We start from the raw sequence: 21,731 nt of genomic DNA on the forward strand, positions 1-21,731 counted from the left end.
GTGCCTCCAAAGCATGTCTGGGGGACGGAGGGGATGTGGGACTCGGCTCACCTTCTCTTTCTCCTTTTGGTTTTTTTTTCTACTCCTTTTTTAAAAATTATTTATACTTACTTAATTAAAAAAAATTTTTTTTAATTAATTAATTTTTTGGCTGTGCTGGGTCTTCACTGCTGTGTGTGGGCTTTCTCTAGCTGCAGTGGGGTTGGAGGAGACTACTCTCTAATTGCAGTGTATGGGCTTCTCATTGTGGTGGCGTCTCTTGTCCCCGCTGGCATGTGGGATCTTCCCACACCAGAGATCAAACCCGTGTCCCCTGCATTGGCAGGCAGATTCTTAACCACTGGACTACCAAGGAAGTCCTTGCTCTGCTTCTTACTAGCTACATGCGCATTTCTTTGCCACTCTGAGCTCAGACATCTGCATCACTAAAACAAGGATGAGTTCCTAGGTCAGAGCTGTCGTGAGAATGAAATTCAACCAGGAGAGAGAAGGCTCCTACTGCACTGTCTAGCACACAGTGGGTTCACAACATGTGTTCATTTCCCATTTCCTTTGCTTCTTATGTAACTCTGCTTACAAGAGAAATTCAGGCTGTCTGGAGTTGGGCTAGAACAGTGAAAATTCTACTGAAAATAACACGTGTAGGAGTTGAGCTCTGTACAAACTCACACACACATTTAAAATATTGAGGTGACTTTACACACATCACGAAACCTCTAAACATGGAGGAGAGGGAGAAGGTTACTAAAATGGACTGATCATCTTTAACAAGGAGGCCCCTGCCAAGCCTCACGCTGTCCAGAGCCAGGGCTGTTAAGGGATTCCTCAAATTAAAATGAAAATGATCCAAAAAACATCTGGTCCCGTTTTGCGCTACATGGGTTTGGCCATCAACTGAAGCCCTGATGTATTTTCTCCCCCCAAATGAGAGTTGCTAGAGCACTGAAGAGGACTCAGCTCCAGAGCCTTGGTCAGACTCGATACAAACCTGTCGGAGAAAGGTCCTTCTTCATCCTTTTTAGTTTCTTGGCCTTTTTCCTTCCCTCTGAGAGAGGTTCTGCACAGGGATCTGTCTGCTCAAGCTCAGTGTCAGAAATCTCCCCCGATACTCGGGCCTCCAGGCCGGCTTCTGCTCGACTGGGACTCAGGTTTCTCTTTCCTACTGTGCTGGTGGCTGTGAGACTGAAATGCAAATAGAGGAACAACATGAAAGGTGCTGAGAGTAACTGGAAGACTAAGCCTATAAAAATATTTTAACGTTCTTAATTCTATTAACACTCAACTAGCAGTCAAACAATACAGGCAGTTGCTGCCTGGAGGCGCAGGTTAAAGACCTCACTGTGAACTGAAGCCTAAACCTCTACCTGCAGCAAGCCTATTCAGAGGAATCTTCTGCACCAGCCTTGTCACAGATAGACACAAATCTAAAAGTGTTTAAAAGAAACAAGTTTCAGTGAAAATCCCTGGTCTTTATTTTGATAAGAGTTACGAACAGCCGACTCATTGGGAAAGTCCCTGATGCAAGGGAAAACTGAACGCAGGAGAAGAAGAGGGCGACAGAGGATGAGATGGCTGGATGGCATCGCTGACTCAATAGACATGAGTCTGAGCAAACTCCAAGAGACAGTGAAGGACAGGAGGCTTGGTGCCCTGTAGTCCATGGGGCAGAAAAGAGTCAGACATGACTGAACGACTAAACAATAGCCCTAACTGAAGAGTACAACAGAGAGCAGAGCTATCGTAGCAAAGCAGTTGCATGGATTACACTAGATCACAAAATAGCATTGTTACTTACATGCCTGCCTAATAGATACACAGGAGAACAGGAGAATTCTGGAGTCTGTCTGTGGTCACATTACTTGTGCATTTGAATATGCTTAAGGGGCATACTCCGGGGCTTCCTGGATGGTTCAGCAGTCAAGAGTCTGCCTGCCAATGCAGGAGACACAGATTTGATCCTTGGGTTGGGAAGATCCCTCGGGTAGGAAAATGGCAATCCACTCCAATATTCTTGCCTGAGAAATCACATGGACGGAGGAGCCTGGCAGGTTACAGTCCATAGAGTCGCAAAGACACAACCATACCCCACCTTCATATAATTCTCTTCTATTCCAAAAAAGTGACTTGTCAAGATTATCATTAAACCTGGCTTCATTTTTAAAGCTTTACAGGATTTGACATGTTGAATTAGATCAGATTACATGTCCTGATTTTCCTTAAGAAAGTATGTTCCCTGAAATAGAACTTGATAAAAAGAGAGACCACATGGCCAATGTGAGTCCTGTCTCCTCTAAATGAGTCTTACAGGTTTTTTTTTTTTTTTTTATATAGCCCCATGTTATGAAAAGTATTAAGAATCCAGTCATTCCCCCTAAGGGAGGCCATTCCAGCCCAGAGAGAAGGGTGGATAGCGCGAGAGAGAACGTGAGCATGGCCCTGGGTCAGCCTTCCCTGGGAATTGAGTGCTTTAAAACATGGGTCCCCAACCCCAGACCACGGACCTGTACTGGGTGATGAACTGGGCCTCATGGCAGGAGGTGAGCGGTGGGCCAGCAAGCCAAGTTTCATCTGTATTCACACCCGCTTCCCAACGCTCCTATTACCGACCAAGCTCCGCCTCCTGTCGGATCAGTGGGGGCAGTAGATTCTCATAGGACAGCGAAACCCATTGTGAACTGTGCATGTGAGGGATCTAGGTTGCAAGCTCCTTATGAGAATCATCCTGAAACCACCACCCACCCCAGTCAGTAGAAAAAGTTTGTCCTCCATGAACCTGGTCCCTGGTGCCAAAAAGGGTTGGGCACCGCTGCTTCAAAAATGTTACCTATAAAGCACTCAGGCTACTCAATTATTCAAGTTCAGAAATGTTACTCTTGCACTTCCTGCTTCCCTGTACCTTACACTTGCTAACTCACAAGAAGAAGGTGGTGGTGCTTAAAAGCCATAGGAAGCAAAAGCCCAGAGCAGATGGCCTCTTAAGACGGGCTGGCTGGCCTGCCACTGTCCTCTTTTCACCTGTATTATCTGCAGCTTTCAGAAACATCTTTTATTGAGGGGACATGAAGAAAAAGGAGAATACCAATAGCAGTATTTTGTGGGGCGGGGAGGTGGGTAATAAAAATTCAAGCTAAAGTTTGCTGTTTGAAAACTGATAATACCTTTAAATTTTTCTTAAAAACTAAAACTATTTTTGGCTGGTGTCAAGAAATTTTGGAAAATTCAGAAAGCACAAAAAGGAAGATAACAAGGCCATATCCCTCCATCTCAAAAAGGGTAGGAGGCCTAAATATTCCTCTGTGCTGTAAACCCTGGAACATGACAGCCTCTGAGACATAAATGTTTAATGAAAACTCAGATGGAACCATCGGTACTTCAAGAAATACAAAGCCCTGAAATACCCCTAACTGCACACAGAAATCTAGCAGATGATAAAGGTAGTAATCAGGGATTTCCCTCGTGGTCCAGTGGTTAAGAATCTGCCTTGCGATGCAGGGGACACAGGTTCGATCCCTGGTCCAGGAACTAATTTCCCACATGCTGAGGGGCCACTAAGCCCAAGTGCCACAACTAGAGAGCCCGCTCATCACGACAAAAGATCCTGCATGACGCAATTAAGACCCGAGGCGGTCGAATAAATAAAATTCTTTTGGTAATGGTAGTATTCAAATTCTCCTGGAGGAAGAAATGGCAACCCATTCTGGTATTCCTGCCTGAAAATTTCCATGGACAGAGGAGTTGGGTGGGCTACAGTCCAAATGGTTGCAAAGAGTCAGATACAACTGAGTGACTAAGCTCACACATTCAAATTACTGGGGCAGAAATAAACTTTCAAAAAAATGGTGGTGGGACAAATGGAAAAAGATAACCCATTCTTCACCCACAAAAAAGAAAAAATGTTAAAATGGATCAGATATCTAATGTGAAAAATGAACCTAAACACGTACCGAAGGAAAACATGGATGAATTCCTCCAAAACCTGGGTGTAGACAAAGGCATTATGACTCACCATGACTCACAATCCATATATAATAAAAGATTTATAAATCTGATCACTTAAAAATAAAAATCCATTGCATGGCACAATGAAGACAAATGAGAAACTAGGAGAAAATATTTGTAAAGTGTATTACAGACAAAAGACTAATGTCCCTAGTATACAAGCAAAACTCAAAATTAAAGGAAAAAAAGACCAAGATTCTATAGGAAAATCAGCAAAACTATGACTAAATAGCTCATTACACACACAGATAGACAGACCACACACACACACGCCCCTTAAACACACACAAAAAATGTTCAATTACTCCTTATACACACAGAAAGATGTTCAACTCCATTCATGATGCAAAATAAAATGAAATACTGTTTCTCACCATTAGATTGGCAAAAACATTCAAATGCTTGATGGAATACTCTGTTGGTGAGACTATGGAAATAGGCACTCACACGCCACTAGTGAGAATGAAAAATGGTCCAACTCTTCCAGAAGCAAATGTGCCAGTATTTAACAAAACTATGTATGTTTACTCTTTGAGCCAGCAATCCCACTTGGAGGAATTCAGAAGATATACCTCCAACAATGCAAAAATATTTACGTACAAGATTACTCACTGCCACTTTATTTGTTATTAGCATACTTTATTGCCAAATATCCGGATGTCTAAGTATAGGAAATTGGTTAAATAATTTGATTATAAATAGGTTGAATAAACTGCTATGTACAGTCAATGTAACTAAGCAGTTACAAGAAAGAATGATGATCGCAAAGAACTGACATGGAACAATTTCCAGTGAAAATGGTGAAAAAAAGCAAAGTGCAAACAAGCAATTTATGAACTTGTATTCCCAATCTTGGGTGGAACATTGGGGTGGATGGTAGAATTTAAAAAAAAAATCCCAAACCCTTCAGTAGGTTTGCTTCTGTAGTTGAATGAGTGAAGCGATTCTGAAAATGTCTGGATACACGTTAATGCTTAGCAAATTACTAAAAGTATTGATGTAGTTGGAAGACAGATATGCAAATATTGGAATGGGAGATGGCAAGGGGGACCCTGTGGGGATGGAATGAAACTGGAGATATGAATATTGGCATGGCATATCTAAAAAAAAATTTTTTTAGTGGCTATTTTCTATTATTTTCCCTATTTCTTTCTTTGTAAAGAAGTATTTATTTATTTGCTTGCAACACAGGATCTTCAATTTTCATTGTGGCATGAAGGACCTTCAGTTGAAGCATGTGAACTCTTAGTTGTGACATGTGGGATCTAGTTCCCTGATCAAGGATCGAACCTGGGACCCCTGCATTGGGAGCACAGAGTCTTAGTCACTGGACACCAGGGAAGTCCCTGGACTTGGGATTTCTAAAGAAAGTATGTGTACACATGTGCATGTTTACGTGCATGCATGTATATGACATATATGTGTATATCCATGCACATATTTCCCAGGATTGCCCACTGAAAGAACACAGAAGGAAAAAAATTCCAGTGGTCACAAGCACACGTAGTGTCCAGATTATAATGTCTAACACCATGCACCCCTGTAAACAAAAAGGGCTCCTCAAAGAACTTGATTCCAGGGCTGGGGTAAAAGAGGCACAAAATGAGCCCAGAGTCTCTTGCTACACAAGAAAGTAGGAAACTGCTCAAGAGATGATGGTGGCATGTCACAAGGACACAGGAACCAGGTGGAAAGGGCTCCTACTGACCAGGTATGTGAGCACCCAAGTAATTTAGGGGGCAATAGTACATTCTAAACCACTGAGAAAAGACAGGAACCCATGGGTCTGCATCAACACACAACAGAGAGAGACAGAGAGAGGAGGGAAGAGCTCTTAATTCTGGTTACATGCTGAGTAGGAAATGGTAAAGGTAGAGAGAGATGGAATTGGCAAATTATCTGTCGGTAACCGTCACATGAAGAATGACTGATGCAAAAATATCAAGAGATGCTACATCAGAGGAGATGCTTTGATGAAGTGCAGGATATCTGCATGATCTTAAAGTGTCTCTCCCAAGACTGACAGCCTGAGAAGGGCACAGCATCACTTCTGCAGTATTCTAGTCAGGATGCATAACCTGAATGTAATCATGAAGAAACATCAGACAAACCCAAATGAAAAAAATACCTTATTGAAAAAAAAGTGGGGTGAAGGTCTGGTGTCCTTCAAAAATGTCATTGTCATAAAACTAAAGAGACTAAAGAGACACTGAAAATTAGTTGCAACACATTGTCACAGACTGGATCTTATACTAGAGGCAAAAAAGCTATAAAGATAATATTAGATCAAATAATAAAACTGGAATATGAATAGGAGATTACTGTATTATATCAATGTAAAATTACTGAAGTTGATAACTATACCACAGTTACACTAAAGAATATCAATACCCTTAGAGTATTTAGGGATTAAAGATCATGTTGCTGCTAACTTCCTCCTGGATGGCTAACTTTTTGGAGTGATGTTAATACTCTGTATCTTTATACAGAATACACTTTTGCCAGAACTAGACCTCAACATTAGGTAGGTTTTCTATGAGTATCAGGATTGACTGCATTAATTTTAGCCTGAATTTGCAGATGACGATTTTGCAGGTGTTTGCTGGAAACATTATTTATATCCTCATCGTAGGTCACTGGGGTATTCTTGGCCCACAAAACCCATGAATGTGTAGTGTTCCTCTTGATAAACTAAGAGTCTACTATGCATCAAATCTATGCAAGCACCTTGCCTCTGGGAGGTTTCTGTTTTTATATGACTTTTAATTTTACAAAGCATTTTCAGAAACATTTTCCCCAATTAATTTACAACACATTTCTTAGTTCTTTTGTTTTTTTTTTCAGCACCCGTCAGCATGTGGGAATATCAGTTCCCCAATGAGGGGTCAGAGCAAGGCCCCAGGCACTGGAAGTGAAGAGTCTTAACCACTGGACCACTAGGAAAGTCCCCATATATTTTTTTTTTTTTTTTGCTTCACTAGGTCTTTGTTGCTGTGCATGGGCTTCTCTCCAGTGGCCAACAACAGGCTCTAGAGTGCATGAACTCAGTGGTTGTGGCACGTGGGCTTGGTTGTGGCCTTGCAGTATGTGGGATCCCTGACCAGGGATCAAACCTGCGTCCCCTGCATTGGAAGATGGATTCTTAACCACTAGATCACCAGGGGAGATCTCCAGTTCAGTTCAGTCGCTCTTTTGCAACCCCATGGACTGCAGCATGCCAGGCTTCCCTATCCATCACCAACTCCCAGAGCTTGCTCAAACTCACGTCCATCATGGCAGTGATGCCATCCAACCATCTCGTCCTTTTAAGGATGGTCACAGTTTTTCTTCCAAGGAGCAAGCGTCTTTTAATTTCATGGCAGTTCTTAATCTGCAGTTTCTGCTGTCAAATAAGAAGTCTTTGCTCTCTAGGAGGGGCTACTGTTTACTGGATATTTTGGCTGAGATAGCCCTCACATAGGTATGAAATTAATACAGTTCAGATATTTAAATATGCATTTGTATGAAATATCTACACAGATATAAAATTTTCTCAACTGTTACTCTTCCATTAAAAATAAAAACTGTGACTGTATCCCATATAGCTTAACTAAAGTGGTTTTGGATCAAAAACAGTTTTTATTAAACACTGAAAACCAGATTTAGGCATTAAGGCCTTTAAGTTTTTGATTATCCATTTTTATAGCCCAGTGGTGTGTGTGTGTGTGTGTGTGTGTGGACACTCTCAATATATGCAAGTTGATAGGCTAGTCCTTTACAGATTGATTTTAAAGGTCAAAAGTCAGAATGAAAACCAGGCAAAACAGCCTCCCATGAGTCTGAGCTCACTTAGCATGCAGAATTAGAATGCACAAAGTGAACTACTTTATATAAAATGCATATCAAGTGCACATTTAAATCCATGAAACAAGTGGTGATTGATTTAAAAAATAAAATGTTAGAGAAACAACATGGTATGTTAAAACTGAACAGTAAACCTTTCTTAGTGTCTATATGGGGGAATGCAAATGATAAGCTGGCCTGGCTACAATAGCTCTTAGGTCAAACTTAGAATTCTGCTACAAGACATCGTTAACAATGCAGCAACTACAAATCAAACTCTGCCAGGGTGAATATCTCCATTAACTTCCTCCTTTTAGTACAAAAGAAGGTTTGCTAACAGAAAGGTCACATTTATGAGCTTCTACAAATGCCTTTTTCTGTAAAACCACAAAAATCTGACTGCCTCCGGAAAAATTTCCCCTCTTTACTTTTAATTAGGGCATTATCTACATGCAGTTAAATTCACTCATTTTAAGTATACAGTTCAGTCAATTTTTATTATTTGTTTGTTTGGTTGTACCGGGTCTTAGTTGTGGCATGTGGGACCTTGTTCCCTGACCAGGGATTGAACCTGGGCTCCCTGCATTGGGAGTGTGGAGTCTTAGCCACTGGACCAACCAGAGAAGTCCCCAGTTTGGTTAATTTTTGAAACTGTATGTAGCCAGGTAAGCACTGTAACAATCAAGATAGATATGGCTTTCCTTTCTCTAAAAATATTCCTTGTGCCACTGTGCACTCAATTCCCTTCCCAGCAACCACTGATCTGCCTGCAGTCCCCATAACTTTGCTTTTTCTAATGGTTCATATGAATGGTTCTAATGGTTACATATGAATGAAATCATACAGTATTTAGTCTTTTCTGTTTGACTCTTATGCTTAGCATAATACTCTGAGAACCAGCCACACAGTTGAAAGGACTGATATTTTATTCCTTTTATTACTAAATAATATTATTTCATAGTATGGCTATACTGCAATTCATTTACTCATTTACCAGTTGATGGACATCTGGGCTGCTTCCAATAGTCTGCTACTATAAATAGGAATACTACACACATCCGGTAAAGGCTTTTCTGAGTTTTTTTAATTGTGGCAAAAGACACACAACATAAAAATACCACCTCAGTGGAATTAAGTACATTTATATTGTTGTGCAACCGTCACCACCATCCTTTCCCAGAACTCTTTCCACTTTGCAATACTGAAACTCTGTACCCATTAAACATTAATACCTCATTCCCTTCTCCTCCCAGGCCCTGGTAACCACCATTTTACTTCTGTCTCTATGATTTTGACTACTCTAGTAGGTACTTCATAGAAGTGGAACAGTATGGTATTTGACTTTTTTTCATTTAGCACAATGTCAAACAAGGTTCATCCATGTTGTGTGGGTCAGAATTTCGTTTCTTTCTCAGGCTGAATAAAAGCCCACTGTATAGGGCATCTCTGGTGGCTCAGTGGCAAAAAAAAAAAATCCATCTGCCAACGCAGGAGATATGGGTTTGATCCCTGGTCTGGAAAGATCCCACATGCCACAGGGCAACTAAGCCCGTGGGCCACTATTGAGCCTGTGCTCAAGAGCCTGGGAGCCACAACTGCTAAGCCCATGTGCTGCAACTGCCGAAGCCTGCAAGCCCAAGAGCCCGTGCTCCACAGCAAGAGAAGCACTGCGATCAGGAGCCCGGGCAGTGCTGCTCTTAGTCTATTGTACACACACCATGGTTTGCTTATCCATTCGTCTCTCAACAAACACTTGGGTTGCTTCCACATTTTAGCTGTGAAAATGCTGCCATCAACATGGGCTGTACAAATCTCTCTTCAAGACTCTGCTTTCAATTCTTTTGGGTATATACCAAGAAGAGGAATTGGTGGGATCATACGACAAACCTATTTTTAGTTTTCTGAGGAACCATCATACTGTTTTTCAGAGCAGCTGTACCAGTTTACATTCCTACCAACAGTGTACAAAGTTCCAATTCTCCTATCTTTGTTAACACTTATTTTCTAGTTTCCTATTTTTCCTAACAGATATGAGGTGGTATCTCACTATGATTTTGCTGTGCATTTCCCCGAAGATTAGTGACACTGAGAATCATGTGCTTGTTGGTCATTTGAATACCTTCTTTGGAGAAATTTCTGTGCAAGTTCTTTGCTCATTTTTGAATCAAGTTGTCTGATTCTTATTGCTGTTGGGTTTTAGGAATTTTCTATATACTCTAGACATTAATCCCTTATCAGATATATGGTTTGAAAATATTTTCTCCCATTCTATGGACTGCCTTTTCATTCTGTTGTAGTGTCTTTTAATGCACAAAAGCTTTTATTAATTTTCATGAAGTTCATTCAGTTTATCTGCTTTTTGTTGCCTGTGTCTTTCATGTCATATCTAAGAAATCATTGCCAAATGCAATGTCATGAAAACTTCTCCCTATGTTTTCTTTGTTGTCTCCTCAGAGTTTTATAGTTTTAGCCCCTATGTTTATATATATATACTTTTAATCCAGTTTGAGTTAATTTTTGTATATGGTGTTACGTTAGGGTCCAACTTCATTTTTTTCATGTGAATATATAGTTTACCCAACACCATTTATTCAAAACACTGTCCCTTCTCCACTGAATAGTCTTGGAACAACCCTTGTTGAAAATCATCTGACTATTGTTATATGTCTGAATGCCAGAACAACACTGTTTTGATTACTGTAGCTTCATGGTGAGTTTTGATATCAGCAAGTGTTAGGTCTCCAAATTTGCTTTTCTTTTTCCAAGACTGTTTTGGCAATCAAGGATCCCCTGAGATTCTGTAAGCATTTTAGGATGGATTTTTCTGTTTCTACCAAAAATAGGTTTTTGAAAGAAATTGCACTTAATCTGTAGATCACTGACATCTTAATAATATTCAGTCTTCAAATTCATCAACAGGGAATACGTTTTCATTTATTTAGGTCTTTAATTTCTTTTGTCATGTTTTAGAGATGGTAAAAGAGACCCACCCCTCTCTGTCTTCCCCTTCTTATAAGGGCACTAATCCCATCATGAGGCCCCCCACTCTCATGACCTCATCTAATCCTTATCACCTTCTCAATGCCCCATCTCCTAATCCCATCTCATTGGGAGTTAGGGCTTCATCATATGAATACAGGGGTGGGGTGGGAACTTAATTCAGTCCACAACATAAGGTCACTAAGTCTTTTTTTCCCCATCTCTAGAAGTGTTACAATTTTAATTCTTACATTTAGGCCTGCAAGGCATTTTAAGCTTCACTAGGTATATGGTGGATATAAGAGTGAAGTTTATTTTTTTTTTTGCATTTGATTGAGAACAATTTGTTATCAAAATTAACCTTTGCCTATTGAATTACCAGCACTTTCATCAGAGATTTTTAATTTTTCCAGATTCCTGACAGTTATTAATCTTAGGATTTGAGAACAAGAAATTGGAATTGCCAAATTACACATTATTCTATATTTTTCACCACACTTTATTAGATGATTTTAAATAATAATGAGTTATCATAAAACACTGAATCACTTCTGTGAAAGGGTTACATTAAGAAGTTTCAGGGACTTCCCTGGTGGTCCAGTGGTTAGGAAACTGCTTGCCAATGCAGAGGACATGGGTTTGATCCCTGATCCAGAATGACCCCACAAGCCTCCAGGCAACTCCTGAGCCTATGAGCCACAACTACTGAAACCCAAGTGTTTGGAGCCCTTGCTCTGCAACAAATGGTAGTCTCTTCACTGCAACTAGAGAAAGACTGTACACAGCAACAAAGACCCAATGCAGCCAAAAATTAAATAAATAAGGAAGTAAATCTTGAAAAAAAAAAAAAAAACAGAAGTTTCAGGGGTTACTTTGGTAAAGTAAGATATAATAATAAATGTGTAGGTTACTATTATTATGAACAAATATACTGTGACAATATCATGTATTTCAATACATGTAAAAAAAATCTCCACCTGATACAGAAATCTGATAAAAAAACATTAGCACTAAATGAATGCCCAATAAATATCATTTAAAAACAGAAAGATGTCACAAGTATTTTGTATTTAAAAGTTATTCTTAAATGAGATTTTAAAACACATAAGCATTAGTATTTTTCATAAGACAAATGTTCCAGATGGAGAAGAGATTCTTTCAGGTCGTGCTGATGTTGATCAAACTATTCCGAGTGTGTCCAAAGCAAGTACAAGTTGGGTGTTAAACTACGCACTGCTTCATATAGACTCATTTCCTTTTCTAGAGATGAAAATACTTCATCTGCTTGCCTTGATTTTGGTTTTGCTGCTAAAATTGATACCGTTTGTCCTAATTCAGATTTTAGATCGACTGATTTCACATTGGAATATTCCACAATGACACTTACATTTTGTCTCTGCATTTCTTCCGCAGAAGTACTTACAAAGAACTGTAACCTACAGCAAATATTCAAACACTGGAACACTACTGGATTCTATTAAGATAATGTAACATTCAGATATCCTATTAACAGTACATGGTTCAAAACTGCCAAATTAAGATTGCTTCCAAAACTTATTTCTTGGAGCAAGATTTGCAGAATTTTTATAGTGTACTACTGTTTATAATCTCGCTAACATTTTTTTAAATAAATTTATCGCTGAGGTGGGTCTCTGTTGCTGTGTGTGGGCTTCCTCGAGTTGCGGCAAGCATAGGCTACTCTCCAGTCGTGATGTTCAGGCTTCTCACTGCAGTGGCTTCTCTTATTGCAGAGCACCGGTTCCAGGGTGCAAGGGCTTCAGCAGTTGTGACTCGTGGGCTCTAAGGCACAGCTCAGTAACTGTGGCATATGGCTCAGTCACCCCACAGAACGTGGGATTTTCCTGGACTAAAGATCAAACCCATGTCCCCTGCACTACAGGGTGGATTCTTAACCACGGGGCCACCTGGGAAGTCCAGCATATTCCTTCTTATAAGAATAAGTTAGTATTAATAGCAGACAGGGCTGCAAACACACATAACAAAGCAACAGTGACAAGCGAGAATGACTGATCTGATGGTGGCCCTGTTCATCCTGTCTGTTCTAGTCCTTACTTCAGAAATGTTGACCTTAACCTTTGACACTGATTCCACTCTTGCTTTTGACTTGTCAGATGATTCCTTTGAGGTAGTAATGCCTACGATTTTTTTTTTAAGTAACGCCTATGTTGATGGTTAAACTTTAATTCCCACAGACGTTTTCCTTTACCCTGATCTCTTAACTGATACTTCTTATGATGTGGAATAATACACAGATGTCCCTAGAAATGCCAGGAAGGACACCTGCATGGGAACCCTCCTGGAGATAAACCGATCACAAACTGGACTCTATTCTGTGTCATTACCTGCTTGTCCTTCCTTATGCCAGCACCACGCTGTTTTTATCTCTGGCTTCAGTGTTAAGTCCTAAAGTCAAAGGTAAGCTCTTTAGCTGGCTGGGAAGTTCACACTGCTAAATAAAATAACTGCCACTTTCATTTTAAAGGGGAGCGTAGTTCACAAAATTCTCTCATTTGATACTTGTCTATGATCATTTGAAGCTGAACAGGGGTTTCCATTCCCATTTTACAAGCAAGAAACCACATCCTCAGAATAAGTGACTTCCCCCAGACTGTGTAGCTGGCTGGATAGATCTGAGGTTGTCCTCCAAGTCCACTGCTCTTTGAAAGGCTCCACAGCCTTGCCCCCAACACAAGCTCCCCAGGGCCAGTTCTTTCTGGGCAGGTCTCAACTGAGAAGACACCACCTTGGAAAGGCGTGTCCTGGCCCCCTGAGGAGCCCAAGCAGCTCTCACCCCTCCCTGTTTTGTCTTCCTCTTCCTCCTCATCTCTGCCTGTTTCATACTGATTTCCTGACTTGCTTATTCTCTCTCTCTGCCACTAGAAAGTAAGTTCAGCGAGAGCAGGATCTTACTCTGCTGACCTCAGGGTTCTCCGTAACCTATGCAGGGCCTGCAGTCAGTCAATCCTTTTCAGTCAAGGTGTGTTGAATGGATGAAATAAGTGAATGCTCTCCCCACCAGACCAATAAGGTAAGTGACAAACACCAGACTGCTTATCCTGTCCTGAATTATATATAATATTAACATGGGTTTACCGTCTAGGACAGTAAGTTCCCTACATATGAACCTTCAAGTTGTGAACTTTCAAAGGTGTATATGTGCCTTCCATCAGCATCAGGAAAATGAGTGAAACTGCGTGTGTTATTTGTGTGAAAGGTATTATAAACCTGTTATAGGACAGGACTCTATAGCTGATTGTGTTAGCTGGGTACCTAGGCTAACTTTGTTGGACTTAACAAACTGGACTTATAAATGCACTCTTGGAATAGAACTCATCCGTATGTAGGGGACTTACTGTACACAGTCAACTTCCCCAGAATGCCTAGAAAAAAGCACATTCCCCACATGAAGAGAGAGAAGGGAAAGAAGAGGAGTCCCACTGTGCAGACTACCTCACTCGGCAAAATGAACTGGAAAAAGCTGAGGAAGTGGGAGCTAGAAAATGCATTTTTATTGTTTTCACGAACTCCCGGGCTGAATTCAAATTCCAGGAGCATGACTGCTTCTGTGTCTGCAGGCATGGTCCGGGTGGATGAGAGGAGGATGCCACAGAGCCTAGACTCAATTCAGAAGGCACTTCCTTGAAAACTGCTGACCAACTGTGATTCTAATTTCAAAAAAGAAGCTCGAGTTTGAAAAGCAAAATTAAGTACGGTGCATCTGTATGATGGCTACCCAGGAATAAAGGCTGTCACTTGTGGAACAAATGGTGGTGGGTGGGGAGGATATACGAAGATGTTGCATGAGTATGTGCTCAGTCCTAGGCATAATGTTTATTTGTAAACTAGCATAAAGGAGACAAAAATTGGTTCTGGGTTACAAAAAAAACCAACAACAATGGCATTCAATTAGAAATACATTTTACAAGAATGTGGTCTGAACCTAGTTAAATAGTCCCCTATCCCTAACTTACTTTAATTCAATATAGAAAAGATGAATTGATAACAAACATGAATGACATTAATACTAATTCCTAAATTTAAGAACTTAGACTTAACATACAACTAATTGAAGCTGAATTCAGAATATCTGGAATTCTCAGGGGCTAGGATAAAATTTAATTTTGCAACTAAAATTTACTTTTGCCTCTGATGAAAGGGTTTACTAGTCATACTCTAATATTGGGCTTCCCGGGTAGTTCAGAGGGTAAAGAGTCTGCCTGCAATGCAGGAGACCTGGCTTTGATCCCCAGGTCGAGAAGATCCCCTGGAGGAGAGAATGGCTAGTCACTCTAGTATTCTTGCCTGGAGAATTCCATAGACAGAGGAGCCTGGTGGGTTACAGTCCATGGGGCCACAAAGAGTTGGACACAACTGAGCAACTTAGCACACATGTAGCACCAACAATCAAACCAAAATGACTCCTCTCACCATACCCAAAGCTCAACTATTGTAGAAAATAAACTGCTTTTTAACAACTTCCAAGAAGTTAAACATGACCAACTGAACAAAGGTATTTATCTGTAGAGAGACAGAACTATCCTTACAAAGGCACAGGAGAGGCAGCAGGAGAGGATGAGATGTGTGCTCACCTTGGAGACACTCTCTTTGGAGATGACAGGTTAAGGACAGGAGTCCCACAAAACACTGCACAGACGGGGAAACAGAAATCCAATTGTTGTATAAAACGCTGGTTCACCCAATAGAGCCCTGCATAGTCTAGGCAAATAGCAGGCACCAGATTCCTGTAGGTAACAAGGACTGTGCTATGCCAACAGAGGGAGAGGCTGTTCTAGGACCCCCATCCCCTCCCTGTGAGGCCAGGGCACCAGCATTCCCCCAAGGTCAACAGAAGGTGGAGAGGAGGTTTCAGCTCTGGAGAAACTGATCCCCTCAGAGAGGCACCAGGTCCAGCAGTGGAGAGCAGGATTGAGTTGGGCAATAAGAACTGGCTAACAGAGGAAGGAGGGCTTCCCAGGTAGCTCAGCTGGTTAAAGAATCCACCTGCAATGCAGAATACCCAGTTCAATCCCTGGGTCGGGAAGTTCCCATGGAGAAAGGACAGGCTACCCACTCCAGTATTCTTGGGCTTCCCTGGTGACTCAGATGGTAAAGAATCTGCCTGCAATAAAGGAGACCTGGGTTTGATCCCTGGATTGGTAAGATCTCCCGGAGAAGGGCATGGCAACCCAGTCCAGTATTCTTGCCTGGAGAATCCCCACAGACAGAGGAGCCTGGCGGGCTACAGTCCATGGGGTTGCAGAGTCGGACAGGACTGAGCGATTACGCACAGCACAGCAGAGGAAGGAGCATCCCCCATTTACTAAGAAGTGAGCCTCCAGCTTCCTTCCACCTGTCAGAACCCAGGGCACCAGCGGTCAGGTCATCTCCCAGAAGCTACAAATCAGAAAATCAATCTCTAAAAGAACGCAGTCATTACAGCTAGCATCACACTTAATGCAGAATGCTTTTGCCCTAAGATCAGGAACAGGGCACAGATGTTGACTCTCACCACTTCTATTCAAAACTCTACTAGAGGCTCTAGCCAGAGAAATAAGGCAAGAAAAGGAAATTACATTCATAAGGTCCTTTGGACAGAGAGAAATAAAAATGCTTTTTTTTTTTTTAACAGACTGTCTAAACAGAAAACACCATATAGTTTACAAAAAGGTTATTTAAAAAAGTGAATTTAGTAAGACTCAAGGATATAAGGTCAAAATAGACAAATTAACTGCATTTTTTTTATATTATCAATGAATGACCAGAAATTGAACCTTAAAATGTATGACTTACCAAAAAAATATGACTTACAGTGGCATCAAAATGTAAAATACTTAGGGACAACTCTAATAAAGCATATGTAAAATCTACATGCTGAAAACTACAATACAGTGATGTGAGACATCAAAGTAAACCTAAGTAAGTGAAAATATACACTGTGTTCATGGGTAAGAAGACTCAACATAGTTAAGCTGTTAACTCTCCCCAAAATGATCTTATATTAACAGATTCAACAAAATCCCAATCAAAGTTCTAACAGACTTTTTTTTAGAAATCAACAAACTGACTCTAAACTTTTTGTGCAAAAGCAAAGGACTTGGAATAGCATTATTTTTTTAAAGAAGAAAATGGTTGAAGGATCTACTGTTTGATTTCAAGGCTCACTATAGAGCTTCAGCATAAATCAAGACAGTGTAGGACTGGCATAAGAAAAGACAGACAGATCAATGGAATATAAGAGAGTTGAGAAATAGACCAAATGCATATGGCCAGCTGGGTTTTTACAAAGGAGTCATGGTAATTCAATAAAGGACAGTATTCTCAAACAATGGTGCCAGAACAAATGGACATCTATATGCAAAAAATGACACTGTATTCATGCCTCATTCTGTACATAAAAATCAACTTGAAATAGATCATATACCTAAACGTAACACTTATAGAAAAAAAAGAAAGAAAATCCTTATGACCCTAGTAAAGATTTCTTATGTACATCGCAAAAAGCACAAGCCCTAAAGAAAAGCATGAGTCTCAGAGAAAAGATAGATAATTAACAAAGCCAGCTTCTCACCTCATCACTCTACAGAGAAAAACCATCAGTAAGTTCTGCCTTTAAGAACTTCTCATCCCTTTTCAGTCTTTCTTAAACAATACTGAAAGTCAAAGTGTTAGCTGCTCAGTCGTCTCTGACTCTTTATAATCCTATGGACTGTAGCCCACCAGGCTCCTCTAACCATGGGATTCTCCAGGTAAAAATACTGGAGTGGTTTGACACATCCTTCTCCAAGGTGATCTTCCCAACCCAGGGATCGGACCCACATCCCTTACGTCCCCTACACTGGCAGGTGGGTTCTTTACCACTAGTGCCACAATACTGAGGGGCCAAAAATAGTCAAGCCTTTGAAGAAAGCCTTTGAGAGACAAAAACCAAAACACACCAGTATTCAGAGAGAAAAAACTGAGGAAATAATGTAGGAAGCTGAGGGAAACTTAACATGACTGGACAAGACTACTGTATTTGCAAGTAGTCTTTCTATGTCAATGGACATAGAAAAATGAAGATGTAGCAGTAAGTATACTACTTGAAAATAAGGTAAATTATCAAATGAAAAGAGTTGAAAGTGCTTACCTCTGAGGGACAGAATGGGGGTGACAGGGGACCTCTGCTTTTTATTATAATTTTTAAAAATATCATTTGGCTTCAAAAAAACAATGCTTACGTATTTTGTTGAAAGTATTTTAAAAGAAAAGCAAGTGCCAAGGACTTCACAAAGATCCACTTAACATGTGAAAAATCACCATACCAATAGTAAATTGCTACTTGTCTGTCTTAAATTGCCAATTAAGAAAGAGTAAGCTCTCTTACTTAATTGGCTTCATGACCATGAGTAAGAGACAGCTTCTCTGACTCTCCAGTTCTCCCCTGTGGAGGATGTACAAGATCACCTCCAAGTCCCCTCCAGCTTCAAGCAACACTTCTGTTCATACAGTTACAGGCACTGCTCATTCTTTAAAAGAATTTATCTGCTATTGTACAACAACTATAACTCAATTTAAAAAACTTTTAAAAAAAGAACGTCCTACAATCTGGACTAGTCTTCTTCAGCCTCCATTTCCATTCACAATGAATGAGGCAGTACTGTATTCCATAGTTATTAGCATTTGTAAGTAGAAATGACCCGTAAGAAAAAGTTCAAAGCCAGTTACCTATAAAACAACCAATTATAGCATGATTATCTTAATGCTATATGTTTTTGAAGACATTTAATTTCTTTGGAAATTGTCATTTTTGGTTTTTGGTTGTCATTTTTGGTTATTTTTCTCACAAACCTAGTAAACCCAATCTGAAAAGGAATAAACCCCATTAATGTCAACTGAACAGGCTCAAATGTGGAGGTAAACTACTGTTTCACAAATGACAACAAAGGAAGGGGGAAGGTGGGGTTTTTTCATACTCATGGAAGGCTCCAAATCCTTCTCTCTGCTTAGGCACCCACCTTCGTCTGACGCCCACTGAAGCCAAAAGATCTGAGGGAACAGAGACAGAGAAACTGGGAATGAAAGAAGAGGATAGAAAGAAAGCTAACGACCATGTGGACAACGCTACTCTAAATTCTAACAGTATCATTATATTCATGAATTTAGCTATCTAAACTGATATTCACATTACAGAGATAGCAAATTAATGACGAGATGACTAATTAAAGCCAAGAGCCAAATCAAGATCTCCGAATTCATACTTTTCAACTGGCAAGAATTAAAGAATACAACTACGTTTCTAAAGTAGCATCACTAAACTATTATTCTTCTGAGTACTAATGGACTATGCTGAAACAAGGTAAAATACAGTACTCTTATTCGGTGCTTACTTTGTGAAACACTGCCACTGAAATACATTCCAGATGTTTATCCTGACAGATGCTTCTATGAGGGCATGCGGACTCAAATACTGATAATGGTTATTCAAAATTAAACTTACAGAACACCTGAAAACAGGATGAAATGGAATGTGTGGACAGTTTTACAATATTCATTAGCAACAATTTTTTAAAGAAGGCTACTGTTTTAGTGCAAATAAGTAGGAGTTTTTAAACTGTCTCCCTTTAGTGCTTTAGCACTAACAATTTGGTCTGACAAGTCAACAGGGTGGGATGGCTTTAGCAGAAGAGAACAAGGTACTTCCCAAAGGTAAGTACCTTGACATGGAGAACATGTTTCAGCTCCCTGAGAACAGAGAACCACCGACCAGAAGAAGTTCTGACACCAGGAAACCACATGCTTCTTGCATCCTGGCTTGGTTTCTGAAGACCCTTCTGGGGATAATTTGTGACTATAGCAAACTAAGAAACTAATCCCTTCCAAGAATTTAGAATCACTCAATTAAGATGATGAACTAATGTACTTCATGGTCTTTCCCAAGAATTCCCCAATTCTTTACATCAACTATTTGACAACTGATGTTAACACACAAAAAATGGTGGTCTGAATACTGATTCCTGTAGCATCATGAGTTTGATTTCCTTTTAAATTACTTTCCTTTAACATATGTGATCAGTTAAGGGTGAAAGGTCTTCAGACTTGAGATATTCCAAGGCTTCCACAGTCAATCTCCTCCCACATTCACATGGCTCTTTCAGATGAAACAGTAGGTAAGACAATAAAATAAGCTGGATGTTGGTATGATTATGAGGAAAAAAAAGTTATTCCATCTTGCATGACCTTTAGCAAAGTATGTGAAAGTATCCAAGCATGGCCTCATACTGTTTAAAAGGAAAAAAGCAGACTGCATGGTCTTCTCCAATCAGAAGCTGGGTGGGAAGATGTGTTCCTCATGTCTTAATGGGTTCACTGGTTTATTTAAACCTTTCTCTGAGTGACCACAAGGCATCATTTATCAGGTGCTGGAGTGAGCACTAATATGAATAAACAACAACCCCAACTTTATCTTTTCACTTCCTATGAGAGTCCCCATGGCAAAGAATTCCCAAGGATTCCAGGTGGCAGGGAAGGCATGTCAGAGGGCCTTTCTGGGGGTGTGGACGGATCACAGATGGATATGTGAGGAGACAGGAGGCATTCCGGAAAGAGCGTGAATGGGATCTGGGATGAAAGAGTGATGAGCGCTTGAATCTGGGTGCTGTCATTTACTGGTTTTGTGACTCTGGGCAAAAAAGAGTGAGTCTCAGGCTCCTCAATTATAAAACAGATTATTGTGAGGGTATAAGAGGCGTGTGGCAGATACGGAAATGCCAGTGCCTCCTCTGTTCCCACTCTGGACTGTGGTGAGCAAAAGGCGCGTGTTTTGTAGAGATGATGTTGATCAAAGTCTTCAGAGGCAGTGGCCCCAAGCTCTGCAAAGCGTCACGAAAGGAGGGGAGGCAGAGAGAAAGGAGGGCAGAAGGAAGGTGCCTAGTGGCTTGGGCAGGTTGCAGAGCCTGGTCTGGACGGCTGGAAGGGTGAGAGGTGAGTGCTCCCCAGCTTCCCGGGGGGCGGGGAAACCACCACCCAGACACCCATTTGTTAACCCCCAGGTGCCTGGAACCTGCAGATCACCAGGAACCACCCAAACTGCCCGCCCCTGTTTCTAGGAGGCCCAGTTCCACTTCCCGCCAATATTTTATTAGGAAAACTTTCAATACACAGGAAAGTTTGAAGAGTTGTACAGTAAACAAGCGTTTAGGCATCACTTAGACTGTCTAATTAGTTCTATTTTGGAAGTGGAGATTTGAACATATACAGCAGATTTTAGTTCTTATTGCATGTGGGAAAAGGGGGTACAAAAGGGAGGATCTGAAGGCTCCTATCTGGCAAGGGTCTGGCTTCCGTACTACCAGCGATGCAGTGGGATGAAATAAAACCCTTCAGCGACCCCTGAACGGACAAAGGGACACACACACCTCACACCTGTAGATGGTACTGAAACATGGAGGCCTATCAGTACAGTGACAAACCTGGTGTTTGATCACAGCGGTCATTCCGCATCCTCACAACTCCCCCCACCCAAAATAACACAAGGACGCTGTGACTTCTGTTGGCTTCCAGTGTAGTAGCAGAATATTAAAAAACTGTAAAGTGTCAAAAAAAAAAAAAAAAAAGAGAAAGAACTGCCAGAAAAGTGAACTGCCAGATTTCTACACCTGGCAATTAAAACACAGGATTTACATAATTCATACTTTATTTCAACAAAAACTATACTACAAACAGGAATAATCTTAACTGCACATGATCTGAGTACCTCAAACAGGAAATCTGTTTTGTATTTCAACGTGAAAAACAGCATTTCAACTTCCCTATCATCTAAGTGTGTTGAGGGCAATTTCAATGGTTAGCAGCATTAGAAAAAAAATTATACTCTTATATGAAGACAAGCACAAATATATAGAACTCATTATTAGAAACACAGATAATTACTG

General features: G+C 40.6%; 1 protein-coding gene across 4 annotated transcripts in view; it reads right to left on the reverse strand.

The window, feature by feature from the left end:
- Nucleotides 1–21,731, reverse strand: part of PARN (poly(A)-specific ribonuclease) — a 176,075-nt gene that overhangs the window by 11,506 nt on the left and 142,838 nt on the right. For all 4 annotated transcript variants that reach the window (XM_061152875.1, XM_061152877.1, XM_061152876.1 and 1 more), the window contains one exon: nucleotides 989–1,182. In XM_061152875.1, coding sequence (XP_061008858.1) covers nucleotides 989–1,182 — 194 coding nt within the window. The remainder of the gene's footprint in view (nucleotides 1–988; nucleotides 1,183–21,731) is intronic.

This window comes from Dama dama, chromosome 10, assembly GCF_033118175.1.
Source record: "Dama dama isolate Ldn47 chromosome 10, ASM3311817v1, whole genome shotgun sequence".
NCBI classification, from domain to species: Eukaryota; Metazoa; Chordata; class Mammalia; order Artiodactyla; family Cervidae; genus Dama; species Dama dama.